Source organism: Gossypium hirsutum, chromosome A07 (genome assembly GCF_007990345.1).
Source record: "Gossypium hirsutum isolate 1008001.06 chromosome A07, Gossypium_hirsutum_v2.1, whole genome shotgun sequence".
Classification (NCBI taxonomy): Eukaryota; Viridiplantae; Streptophyta; class Magnoliopsida; order Malvales; family Malvaceae; genus Gossypium; species Gossypium hirsutum.
In genome coordinates, this window is record NC_053430.1 from 93,697,604 (window position 1) to 93,710,837 (window position 13,234).

Here is a 13,234-nt window from a genome sequence, read left to right on the forward strand (position 1 = left end):
AAGTTGATAAGATGATGAGAGAAGTGCAAGATTACAGAATGAAACCAGAAGAAGACATTGTTCAACACCTTATTACCGTAAATCGAAAGATGCAAAAAGTGTTGTGGAAGGGTTATGAAATGATTAGAAACAATAAATTGCAATACTTAACCTTTAGAGGGACATTAATAGAACGGGAGCATCAAATCATTTTAGACGAACTTTGTAATACATCGATACCACGAACCTATTGGAATCTAGTTATAAACTTCGCGAAGTTTATAATCTCTTATGGAGCAAGCAAAATAGCGAGACAAAGTATCGGTTCACAAAAGTTAACTAGGAAGTAAAATGTGTTTGACAAACCATGGATGGATAAATTAGTTGTTAGAAAACTACCTAGAGAACTTGTATATTCAATGCCCGTTATAAAGATTGAAGAGCCAGAAGATCCTGAGGAATTTCCAAATTGGATTGTAGAAGATGAATATGAATAGAATCAACAATTTCTAAATTGGATTGTAGAGAATTTCCCAGATGAAGACACGGGATCAAAGATGGAAGAAAATGTAGAGCTGAATTTAAGTGGTTAAATGTAAAGATAAATGTTGTTCATGTACAAAATGAGAACTGAAAAAGTATGGGCTTATGAATAAAAAAATTGCATATTGATTAATTAATTTTGTATTTAAGTAATTTATTTGTTGTTCAAAATTGTTTTGAGAAATTTTGTTTATTAACAGATTGAGTATTGAAGATGGATAATCAGTTTTTCGTATGCGTTTATTTCGATGGAATCATCTTTGACAACAACCATTGGATGCATATTTGAATGTCGGCAACAAATAGCAATGAGATTTAATAGAAATGTCTCGTTGGATGATATGAAAGGAAGGATTAATGCAAAAATTGTTAGACGTTGCGAGAGAAGGATCTCGAAACTTTTCTACAAGTTTCCAGTTTCGACAGATCCCATCAAATTCACCGAAATGGAACTTGTAGACAACGAAGATGTGGAAACAATGATAGCTCTTTACTGTGGGAATGGGAGTGACAAAAAATGCACTAATTCATTTATTTGCAGAGTTAGCCGGTATGGAGCAAAATGAAGATCTCACTATATATGATGAAGAACATGGAGCTCAAGAACCGTACGTAGTGGCTCCAATATCGTACGTTGATAGTGAATTGACTATACGTGGGATCGGTATCAATCTTAATGTTACACCCTATATTGATGTGGTTGGTGATGATGGATACGATAGTGGTGATCATTGTAATCAAGAAGTTGATATTGATAGTGATAGTGATCCCAATGTGGACGATGTCCCCGATGATATTAACGATGAAGACATGAATGACAACAAAAATATTAACAACAAAAACATTAACGCGTATTCGGTGGGGAACCAGATGCGACGTATTATGATACACAATAATCCTGGGCCACACATGTCACTCATAGACCCCGACGCAGCGCATATAGTTGAGTTCCCGGAGTACCTTGAAATACTTCTTGCTTACCAGCTGGCCGTAAATTCCGAGCATGAGGAGTTGTTGGTAGGCCAGAGATTCGAAAGTAAAAAAGAGTGCGTATTTGCTATTAAGCGGTGTAGTATGAATATATCAGTGGATTACAAAGTTGCAGTGTCTAAACCGACATTATATATTAGAGATGTTGGAAGTCGGCAGAAGGCTACAATTGGCGGGTACGAGATGCATTTATTCAAAAATCGCAGATGTGGGAGATACGCAAATTTGTTGGGCCTCACACATGCACATCAACACGTATGACAGAAGACCATGGAAAACTTGATTCCAAAACTATCTGTACATTTATCATGCCAATGGTGAAGGACATGCTGACCATTAAAGTTTTGGTACTGATTGTCGAAATGCAGGTATGATTTCAGTATCGAGTATCATATCAAAAAGCGTGAATAACTAAACAGATGACAATAGAGCAATTGTATGGGGATTTTGATGCGTCGTATAACGAGCTACAATGATGGATAGCCGCTATGCGGTGGGGACTGTCATTGAGTTATAGACACGACCTTATTACGGCCCGGATGAGCAATTACAGCCAGAAAAATAATTTTTCATCAGATGTTCTGGACGTTTGATCCATGTGTGTGCGCATTTCCCCACTGCAAGCCGTTTGTGCAAGTAGATGAGACCTGGCTATATAGAAAATATATACAGATCTTACTTATTGCGGTTGCTCAAGATGGTATCAGGAACGTGCTATCGAAAGCATTTGCCATCATAGATAAGGAGAACATAGAATCGTGGGAATTCTTCCTTACAAACCTACGGAGGTATGTTATTAGCAACGATAATATTTACATCATCTCCGATAGAGGGAAAGGATTAATTGCTGCCATTAAGTGTTCTGGTGTACCATGGAGATCTATTTACTGTATCCGGTACATCGCGGCTAACTTTTATCGAGATTATAAGAATACAGACTGGAAAAGACAAGTTGTGAAAATGGGTAAATGATTACTTTATCTTTTCAACATATGTTTTAATGCTTTAGGGCAATACTGTAACTTATCTTTCCTTAATACATATACAGCGCACGAGCTAGAGCCATATATTTTCCGCCAAAGAATGACTCGACTTGAGAGTGACATGGAGGGTCAAATGAACATATCTTTCCGACAGTGGTTGGGTATTATGGAGCCGTGGAAATGGGCTCAAAGTTTTGACGATGGCTTTCGTTATGGTCAAATTACCACAAACTTAGTGGAGGGGGTCAACACTGTGTTGTTAAAAACACGACATCTTCTAATTTCATATGTCTTTTTGGCTATATTCTACAGGTTGGTTACCTTGATGCCAAGAATGGGTCTCATGACTCCATGAAACATTTCGTGTTACGGAGACGATCAGTCGTCAACCCGATATACCATCTAGGTCCTATGGAGTTGATCTCCGAAACAGACGGTGTAATTGCAGGAGGTTCCAAACATTTCATTATCCATGTGCACATGTCGTGGCAGCGTGTGCTAAGGTGAACCTTAATGTTGAATAATTTGTCGATGATTTGTACACACTCAAGCACACATTACGTGTCTGGGAAAATGAGTTCCCCGTCCTGCCTGACTTGTCTACGTGGGAGGTGCCTCCGATGACTTTCGAGCTTGTCCCAGACAGAGGGCTACACAGGAATCCAAGAGGTCGTCCGCAATCATCCAGAATCCGTAATGAGATAGACATTAGGGAAAAATCCGACGGTAAGCGTTATGGATTATGCAAGTTAGCTGGTCATAATCGGAGTAAATGCCCGCAGCGAAACTATCATGTTGGACAATCGTCACGATCGGGTAGGAATTGAGCCTATGTTGTAATGTATTTAATTTATATAAAAAAATTATATTGCAAAGTTTGTTCTAATTAGATTAATGTTGTAATGTATTTAATTTATATTACAATACTAAGTTTGTTAATTTTTAGTGTTTTAATATTCAAAATGTCCAAATTAATCTAATTTACGTTATGGTCAAAATTTGTTACAATTTTCAAAGTTCCAATTAATCTAATTAAATATATACAAAAAAATACAAACTTTTTAATATCAAAACCCAAGAAACCCCTAAAATTGATGGTTTGATGGTATGGTCCTAGGGGTATACTTATGCGGAGGTCGACGTTCACGTTATGGGTGATCACGACGACCAACATCCTCTTCAGTCGCAGGTGAGGGTGTCTGATACATAGAAGAAAAATCATATGGCTCGAATGGCATCAATGAACTTGAGCCGGGAGGAGTGTCATGTTGCAGTGGATATAACCCAGGACGAGTGGAGTTCTGCAGTGGATATGAGCCGGGGATGGTACTGTACTACGGTGGATACAAGCTGAGAGAAATGCTGTACTGCGGTGGCTACGACCCAAAAATATCAAAATCGTAATGGTATTCGCCCCTGACGAGCCCGAGAAATAGTCATTGCCCGTATCAGCCGAATGTGAATGCGATCGCTTGGACTCAGCCTCCGGTTGTGGCTCGGGCTAGAGATCTGGCTATGGATCGGGCTCTATATCGGCCACTGGCTTGTATACCCCAGGTCGCTACACGTGCAGGAGGACTACAGTCGATTGGCCACCAAGTAAATATGGCTTTCCCATACTAGAGTACAATTGTATGTACTCTAACGATGATTGCAAATCGGAAGACATATCCATCTGAGGTCTTCGACCCATCCGATTATCCCACACTGCAATATATCTCCGGTGCACAACCCCCCAATGCATTCCATGTTTCCCTCTCTTGTTGATACCGTGAACCTTCCCTACCTCCATTAGCGGATCCGGGATATATTGGATGCAACCAAACTATTGTAGTACTCGATCCCCGTGGTACCACTCGACTACATTGAAACTGATAATTGGTGTGTTAGTGTACCACAATTGAAAATGAATGTAGACAGACGAATGTATAATAGCCGCAATTTCTGGTCTACGATATAGTATCCAAATAAACTGCACGATTAATACCATGGTTAAAATTTAACGTGGTTTGAGTATGATAAATAAAGTAATTACATGTCACGAATATTGGAATAGCTTACCCCATCGTCGGTATGTTGTTCAATCATCAAACGATATATCGGGACAGTGTACGACCTCCCGATACCTGGATAAATACTCTATCTATAAAAACAAATTTCAAATAAATATAGTATCTTTAGAATAGTATCATTATAAAGAAACTGTCAATTGATAACAAGTTAAATTTTATCACCTGTTAACTAGTGGATATACGTATGGTTGGTGACTAACTGATGCCAAGAATGGCATCCGATAAAGAGCCCATGACTGCAACAATACAATGCATCCGCCTATGTCTACTGCATGAGGTTTTGTCGTCCAAAAAAGCTCACGATACAATATAGCCAGAATTGCGGAGCCCCAACTATACGAGCGAACATTATGCAAATCAACTAATAGAGGTAAATACTGGAGATAAACCCTGTTGTTGTTCATATCGGGCATCAATACACCCCCTATAATATGCATAATGTACGCTTGAGTTGCACACATCAACTCTTCTTCAATGGCATTAACTGATAAATGCTCAAAATTGGCTTTCAGCCATTTAAATTTCAAACCTGAAAATTTGGACTCATCATCGCCGGACGAGGCTCTTAATAGGCTATAACAAAGTATAGCCGGCTCAGTTATCGCACTTACGCCCGTTACGGCACTCCCATAGATTGGGAGTCCAAGTTGCAATGCAACATCCTCCAGAGCGACAGTGCACTCCCCACACAGCAAATGAAAAGTGTGGGTCTCCAGGCGCCAACGCTCGACCAATGCGGATATTAAATCGTATCGCAAATCAAATGTTCGGATAAATGTTGCTGACCTGAACCCAGCTAGCTCCAAGAAGGACATTAGTCGTGCATCCAGGGAATATCCTAAACCATTCACACGACCCCTTAATACGCGGTACGAGCCTTGACAATGTTAAATTGCAAAAAATAGTTATAATAACATAATTTATTTCCGTAAATTACGTAGATCTTTTTTTAATGGAACCCGTGAGTAACAAATAACAATATATTACCATATTATTAACTGTGTTAGCTACGTGAGGATCTTTCTTAATCAATGAAACCATTGCGATGCCTACAATTTTAAAATAAATTTCAGTTATTAATTTCAATGTTTGATGGATTTTAAATATTTATCAAAATAACTAAATTTTATATATTGCTTTTAATTACAAAAAAATACCAAACAGTTTTTTCAACCGCATATTTTTTGCCATACTACATTAAAAAAATAAATATATTCAATTACAAATATATTTATTGTTTTTTTAAAATGATAATAAGTAAAATATTTTGGTTTAAATTATAATATATATAATATACCCGACATGTAGTTCAATATATTTTGGTATTTATTTTATTTTCTGATTTTATTTTTTAAAATATACTATTTTTATATTATTTTTTATATTATTTTAGTGCATAATTTTTCAAATGTATTATTTTAGTATTTTTTATATTAATTTAGTAAAAAACTCTGATTTTGGCCCTTTTTTATTATTTATTTTATTTTTGGATTTTATTTATTAAAATATACTATTTTCGTATTTTATTTTTATATTATTTTAGTATATAATGTTTCAAATGTATTATTTTAGTGTTTTTTATATTAATTTAGTAAAAAACTCTGGTTTTGGCCCTTTTTTCTTATTTTATTTTTTAAAATAAATTATTTTGGTATTTTATTTTTATATTATTTTAGTAAAAAACCCGCCAACACCACTTTCCCCAAAAAAAAGTTATTATTTTCGTGTTTTATTTCTATCCGTATTTTATTTTTTCATTAATATATTCTTTTAATATTTTTTATACTATTTTTACAAAAAAAAATCTTATCACATAAAAAATAAAAAAAAATAATCAAAATATAACATGCCAAATAAATTTCATAAAAAAATATATCTAATTAACCTAAAACACATTTAACAAATAAATTACATAAAATAATAACAAAACATTTTTTGTAGATAACATACATAGGCTTTTTTACTTCAATAAAAATTAAAAATAAATTATGAATATATATAAAAAATAAAATAAATACAAACATAGGCTTTTTTACTTCAATATAAATTATGAATATATATAAAAAAATAAAATAAATACAAACATACCTTAATATCTCTTTTTAACTAAATTATACCTTGCAAAAAAATAAATTTAAAAATTAAATTAAAATCAAACAACAATAATAATAATAACAACTAAAATAAATAATTTATTTCCTTAAATTAACAACTAAAAATTATTTCCTTAAATAAATTAATTACTCAATTTATAAAAAAAATTACATTTTTTTCCTTCTTTTTCCTTCCCTCCCTCTTCTCCTCCTTCTCTTTTTCTTTTTCTTTTTTCTTCCCTCACCAATGCCGCCTCCTCCTTCTTCTTCTTCTTCTCTTCTCCTTCCCCCTTTCTTCTCTTTCAATCACGCACCAGCAGAAACAAATTGGGGACCACTATAAGGTCCCCAAACACATAAAAAAACAAAACATGGTAGCATTGAAACATCCCATCGGTGCAGGGTGCCGCATTTGACAGCCCAACCATTGGTGCCGCCTATGGCAGTCCCATAACCGGTGCCGCCTATGAGATGCCCTCGACTCATTATTTTATTATTATTTTCACTGTTTTCGACCCATTATTTTATAATTTTTTTCACTATGTTTGTCAGAAATTCAGGGTGCTGCCGCCTATGCACCACCCTCCATCACTTGAAGTATACCATTTTGGTAAATTATCTTGAAGGCAGCCTATTTTCGTTTTTTTTAATATTATTATAGTAAAAAACCCTCGTAAGGATGTTGAGGAATTATATCGTGGAAGCTAAAGTTAATTTCAAGATTATTTGCTTAGTAAAGATTAATTGTCGGGTTGTTCCTGCAATTAATTTTCATACGGAAGGGTTCATGGTTTAAAGATCACTATAATAGACTTATTAATTAAAGGAGAAAATCTATTCATTGGGATCAGTTCGAGAATGGAGTCAATGTCACGTCTGAGGCTAGACTTTTCATTTTGTTGGTTTATTCATATTTAGTTTTGATTTTATTTTTATTATTTACTTATATATAGATTTAATGTTCCTTTGTTTAGGATTAACTCTACATGTGTAGAATTTATTTTTGGTGGATTCGGTAACCATCATAAATTAACTTAAAAATTTTAGAATCAAGTTTTATTTATCAACTTTGAAAACAGTTACAATATTTGGATTTCTTTATTACAAAGAAAACTCTTTTGATTCTTCTCTCTGGTTTGACTTCTCTCCAGGGTTCATTTAAACTTAATATTGGAAGTATGCAGGTTGTTTCAGGTGTTGTGTTGGCTTGCTCTTGAAACGAGTTTGGATTTTATTTTTTCAGTTGAATTGGATGGAAAGACGATTTTTCTTCTGAATGGATATTCTGTTTGTTAGAATTTTTTCAAGTTCTTTAGTTTCTTCGTAGACTTTTCCAAATAACTTTTGGACTTATAAACTTATGAATGTATAGATTAACTTGAAGGTGGTTCCATTTTATAGTGTCAATTACTTAAATAAAAATATTTCTTTTACTTCTTCATTTGAATTTTCTACGCTTATTATTTAGTATTTATCTTTTATTAATTTAATTAATTAAAGATAAAATAGTCATTTAATATTATCACTTAATTTTTTTAATTAATTGATAATATATATATTATTTATATCTTAGTTAATTTAAATTCATAAGAGAAAATAATCATGACACAATATATGATATTACCATTTTAATCCACAGTAATCTCAACTTAACCTTCGGTAATTTTAATTTAGCACATGATGCTTTATAATTTATTTGAAAATTTCTTCATCTATAACGTCTTTTAAGAATACACTGTCATGAGGCTAGATATTTAGTCTGGGAAACACGCAGCCTTAGGCAATTTTTTGGGTTCAAATCCTACCTAAATCAATGTTGCAATTTTTTGGGTTCAAATCCTACCTAAATCAACTTACTCTCAAAAATTGAGAATTCTAGCAAAAATTCTCTAAGGCATCGAAGCAAAAACGAAAGCAAATTCAAAACGGAAGCGAAAGAGTAAGGAATGAATAGAAAAGCTAAAGAGAATTGTTGCACACCAAGTGTTTGAGTAAATACTCTCTGTGTAACTCAAGAATGGAATGATTATAAATGAGGGGAAGGCCTCTATTATAGTTGAGCTCTCTCAAAACCAACGGTACAGATCAAATTATAACAATGGCTAAGATTAGTTCCTATAAAAAAAGAAAGTCCTAAGGGATTCCAATTCTATACATGTTTATCATTTAGGATTTTACAATAATTACCCTGGTAAAATATAATGTTTACAATTTAGCCAAATTCAAGTAGATGGGTCTTGAATATCTTTCAAGCAGTGGACCAGTCCTGTTGGGTCGAATGACCCCCAATAAACAAGAGGGAACATTAGAGTGTACTTTGGTCTCGAGTTTTTTTGTGCGGCCTATGACACTAGATCAACACTGTAGACACTCAATTTTGCCCGGGCCCAGAAATAAGTCCAAAAACAAAAATAATAAACCCAAAAATAAAAACGAAGTCCAAGTTCAGCCCAGAATTACAAATATAATTTGGCCCGATCGGAATGGCCCATTACTTGAAAAGATTTAAGGTCCATCTACAAGCTTGACTCATATGGAAATATAATCTTTAATGATATGCAATATTAGATATGATACAATCTTAGATATGATTGCAATCTTAGATATGATATGCAATCTTAAAATATATGATTTTGTAATCTTAGAGATTTAATTTGTAGATACCTTTTAATCTTAACTGTTGATGTAATTGATCTGTACCGTTGGATTTGAGGAGGTTCAACTATAAATTGAGGCCTCTCCCTTCATTGTAAACACACTGGAGTTTTGAGAAATAATAAAATTTTTTGAGAGCTTTAACTCAAATTTCTCTCCCTCTTACGTTCTTATTTTCTACGGTTTGTTCTTATTTTATTCTTTGTTCATCTTCGTTTTTAAACCCTTTTTATTTTGATTTAATCCATGTTTCCCTGATTTTTTTTATATTTTTTAATTTTTAATAATTTTAGTATCATATCAAACTCTTTCATTTTTTAATATTTTTTTTAGTATTACTCTTAGTAAATTGTTTTTTAAATTTTACTAAAATCATTATTTTAAAAAATATATATTTCATTTAATTGTCATATTTTATCCAAAAGTTTTTCTAAAATGAGGCAATATTTTTTGTATTTAGGAATTCCAGAAATAGTGCCCTAACATGCTGGGTTGCGATTTTTCGTTTGTCTAAATGCCTAAAGTATCCTTCTAAATAGATTTTGTAAATCACGAGATGATTTCAGTTACGAGAGTTTAAGAATATCGTGTCCTATCATGCTGGATGTGATGTTTGTATTCTTTCGGAGCTAAGGAATCTCGATTTTTCAACTTAAATAATTTCGGTTTTAAAAAAGGGATCCTATTTTTAAATCTTTTCAAATTTTTGACATTAAAACAGAAAACTATTCAATTTGGTACCAATTTTGGGCGTTGCGAGGGTGCTAATCCTTCCTCGTACGTAACCGACTCTCGTGCTAATCCAATCACACCTAAAAAGGTTGGTGGCGACTCTCGTTTTTGTTTTTCAAAAGTCGATCCCCATTTTTCAAACATCCCTTTAAAAAATGGTTTCGACAAACACCTTAGTGACTACTTTATTTCTCCGCTTAATCATCCTTCCCCAAAATAGTAAGATGTTCTTTGGCATGGTTCCATCAAATCCTAGCATTAGCAATTCAGCTTGCCAACATGCTATCTTCAATTAAGAAACATGAAATTTTGAATGAATCTTAGAACTAGGTTGTAATTGTAATATATAGGCTAAATAAGGCCAATAGGTCGTTTTTTAAATTAATTATGCCTTTAGGCCATTTTTAAATTTGATTAAGGAAATAGGTCGATTTTATGAGAGAGAAATGGAAAGTGCGTCTAGCTAAGGGAGCTTTCTGCACAAGTGTCAAGAAACTGCACCTAGCTAGACGCGCTTTCCCTCAATGTTCAAAAAGCAATGGCCGCACCAATGGTTAAAAAAAAATTTAAGTTCCAATGGTAAGTTTTTTTACCTTATAAATGCCCCCCAAATTTTTATTTTTTTCATTCACATCCATCTTTCAACTCTCTCATTTTGATTGTATTCGATATTTTCATTTTAAAATAATATTTTATTAATTATCTCATATTGTATTTGTTTAAAATCAATTTTTCACGAATGACCGCATCTCTAATCCGCTTCGACGACAAGCATATTTTTGCCGCCCAAGTAGTAATGGTAAAACAAAAATTTAAATTTCGTTAATTTTAATAATGTTAAATTTATTTTTTAACTTATATTAGTTTTTATTGTGTAATTAGGCGAATGATCGTGTTCTAGAGGGTTCATTCATAATATGGGAAAGGCTGCGATCCCTAAAATTCGTAGCCACTTGCAAGTGACTGGATTCTTACATGTGTCTCGCATGTCCGGGGGTTGCAAACTCGATTTAGCACTAATTAGTGCATTGGTGGAAAGATGGAGGCTTGAACCACACACTTTCCACATTCTATGTAACGAGTGTATAATCACACTCGAGGATGTAGCACTACAACTCAGTCTACCAGTAGATGGACCAATCATCATGGGATCAGCGATCGTTCCAGGTAAAGTGGACCTCTATACAACACTGTTTGGGAAGGTCCTGGACAAGTTCAAAGGTGGTCGGATATCGATGAACTGGTTGAAGGATAATTTCGATGAGCTCCCTGAAGACTGAATGGAGGAGGTCATAGAATAATATGCCCGAGCATACATCATGAGGTTAATCGGAAGCATTTTAATGCTTGAAAAATCTCGAAATTTGGTGCACGTAAGGTGGCTACTACATCTAATGGATTTCAATAAGTGCGGAAAACTAAGTTGGAGATCTTTCGTATTGTCCACATTATACTGAGAGATAGTCACGGTATCGAGTGCAGCATCAATCGGTGGTTGCCTACTCCTGTTGCAGTCATGGGCCCGGTGGCAATTACTGTTTCTACGTCTTAAGGTGATCGATCCATACATGTTCCCGTTGGCGATGAAAAAAATATCATTTATTAACAAATATCTAGTATGTATAGTAATTTTTTTTATTATACGTTTCAACTAACATATCGCTTGTACAGGTGGAACTATGAGCCGAACTATGTGGGATTGCTTGAGGAGCTAAAATATATTAAACTATTGTTAGATCAACACTCAGAAGCTGAGGTTAGTTACTTATTCTTTCGAACCTATATTAATTACGTAATGATTTTCGAACCTATATTAATTACGTAATGATTCGTAAAAAAATTCATACATAACGATATTTACAATTTTTTTCCAGTTTTATTTGGATGTTGTACGCAGACAATGATTCCATATATTATATCCCGCCGAAAGTGTTGGACAATCAATAGATGTGGGACACCAATGTATCATTGGTAGTATACATGATGGTGGAAATGCACAAACTGGATCGGGTGTTGTGGCAGTTCACGTGGAGGTAATGAATTTCGCCACCACCGCAAGACCTGAATTTTGCACTAAGACAAAGAGACAACGTTGACCCCCATAGTAGATTAGGAGGGGATGAGATCGCATGACGGGTTCATTATCTACTCCGATAAAAGATACGCCGCCTATGGCTATGCAATATCCAGGTCAGTTCGCTCCACTTATTCTTGTTCAATTAAGTAACCCTATGTTTTTTTTCACAAGCAACACTGCACTATGAACCATTATCACACGTGGTCGGTTCTTCTTTTCTCGCAGATATATATTTCGTGGCACCAACGTCCCCTGCATAGTACACCGTCGTACAGATGTCGATGCTAAACCCCATGTCGAGATAGACATCGACGTATGAACCATTATCGATGACGTTATTGATGCAGACGTCCATGCAATAATCGATGACGATGTCGATGCTCGATGCCTTTCCGACATGTCTAGGATTTGGGGCACCTTATGGTTATACGCCTATAGTGACCCAAATATCGTGCGCATCACTATTTTACAGGGGTGGCTCATCGTTCTAACCACTGAACGTAGGAGTGGCGGATACATGATGGCAGGTGAGGACGATGCAACAATCAACTACAGAGAAAGATGATGACGCTGCAAATCCCAAAAAAACGATTGCCCAAGGGGTCATGCTAGATACATATTCAGGTGATGATGATAACGATGAGGAACTCTACAGGCTTGCACCTACGGTTGTACGACTGGTTGTATGTAGAAATCCTCCATACAACTGTCGTCCACCGCCTTGTGGTACACATTCTCCTTGATGACACGATTGAATGTATTTTTTCTTATAAATATTGTGATGTAAATATAGATATGTCATGAATAAAAAATTGAGGTTATCTATTTAAACAATACATTTGTCTTTATTGCTATCTATCATGAGTTATGCGTAAGTTAACAATAAATAACAAACTGAACCAATGGAAATATGCAAAACATGCTAACGAATATGAAATTTGGTAGAAAGTAATGTTATTGACGCTGAGGCCCCAACGTATCCCTGTACAAAGAACATATTGACTTCATATGCCCTGAGTTTCTACAATATCCGCATAATTTTTGTTAACAGTTTCTCTTCTGAATATCCACATTGTTCCTTATCCGGGTGGAATTCGGGCGACCTTTCGG

At 34.6% G+C, this 13,234-nt stretch overlaps 1 protein-coding gene across 1 annotated transcript; it reads right to left on the reverse strand.

Moving 5' to 3' along the window:
- Nucleotides 1-4,725: 4,725 nt before the first annotated feature.
- On the reverse strand, nt 4,726-5,382 carry LOC107943718 (protein MAIN-LIKE 2-like). The gene has a single exon (XM_016877503.1). The coding sequence runs from the start codon at nt 5,380-5,382 to the stop codon at nt 4,726-4,728; it is 657 nt and encodes a 218-aa protein (XP_016732992.1).
- Nucleotides 5,383-13,234: the final 7,852 nt, after the last annotated feature.

Bases quoted from the DNA above. Each gene is read 5' to 3' on its own strand.
- LOC107943718 (XM_016877503.1), bottom strand. From the start codon at position 5,382: ATGTCCTTCTTGGAGCTAGCTGGGTTCAGGTCAGCAACATTTATCCGA.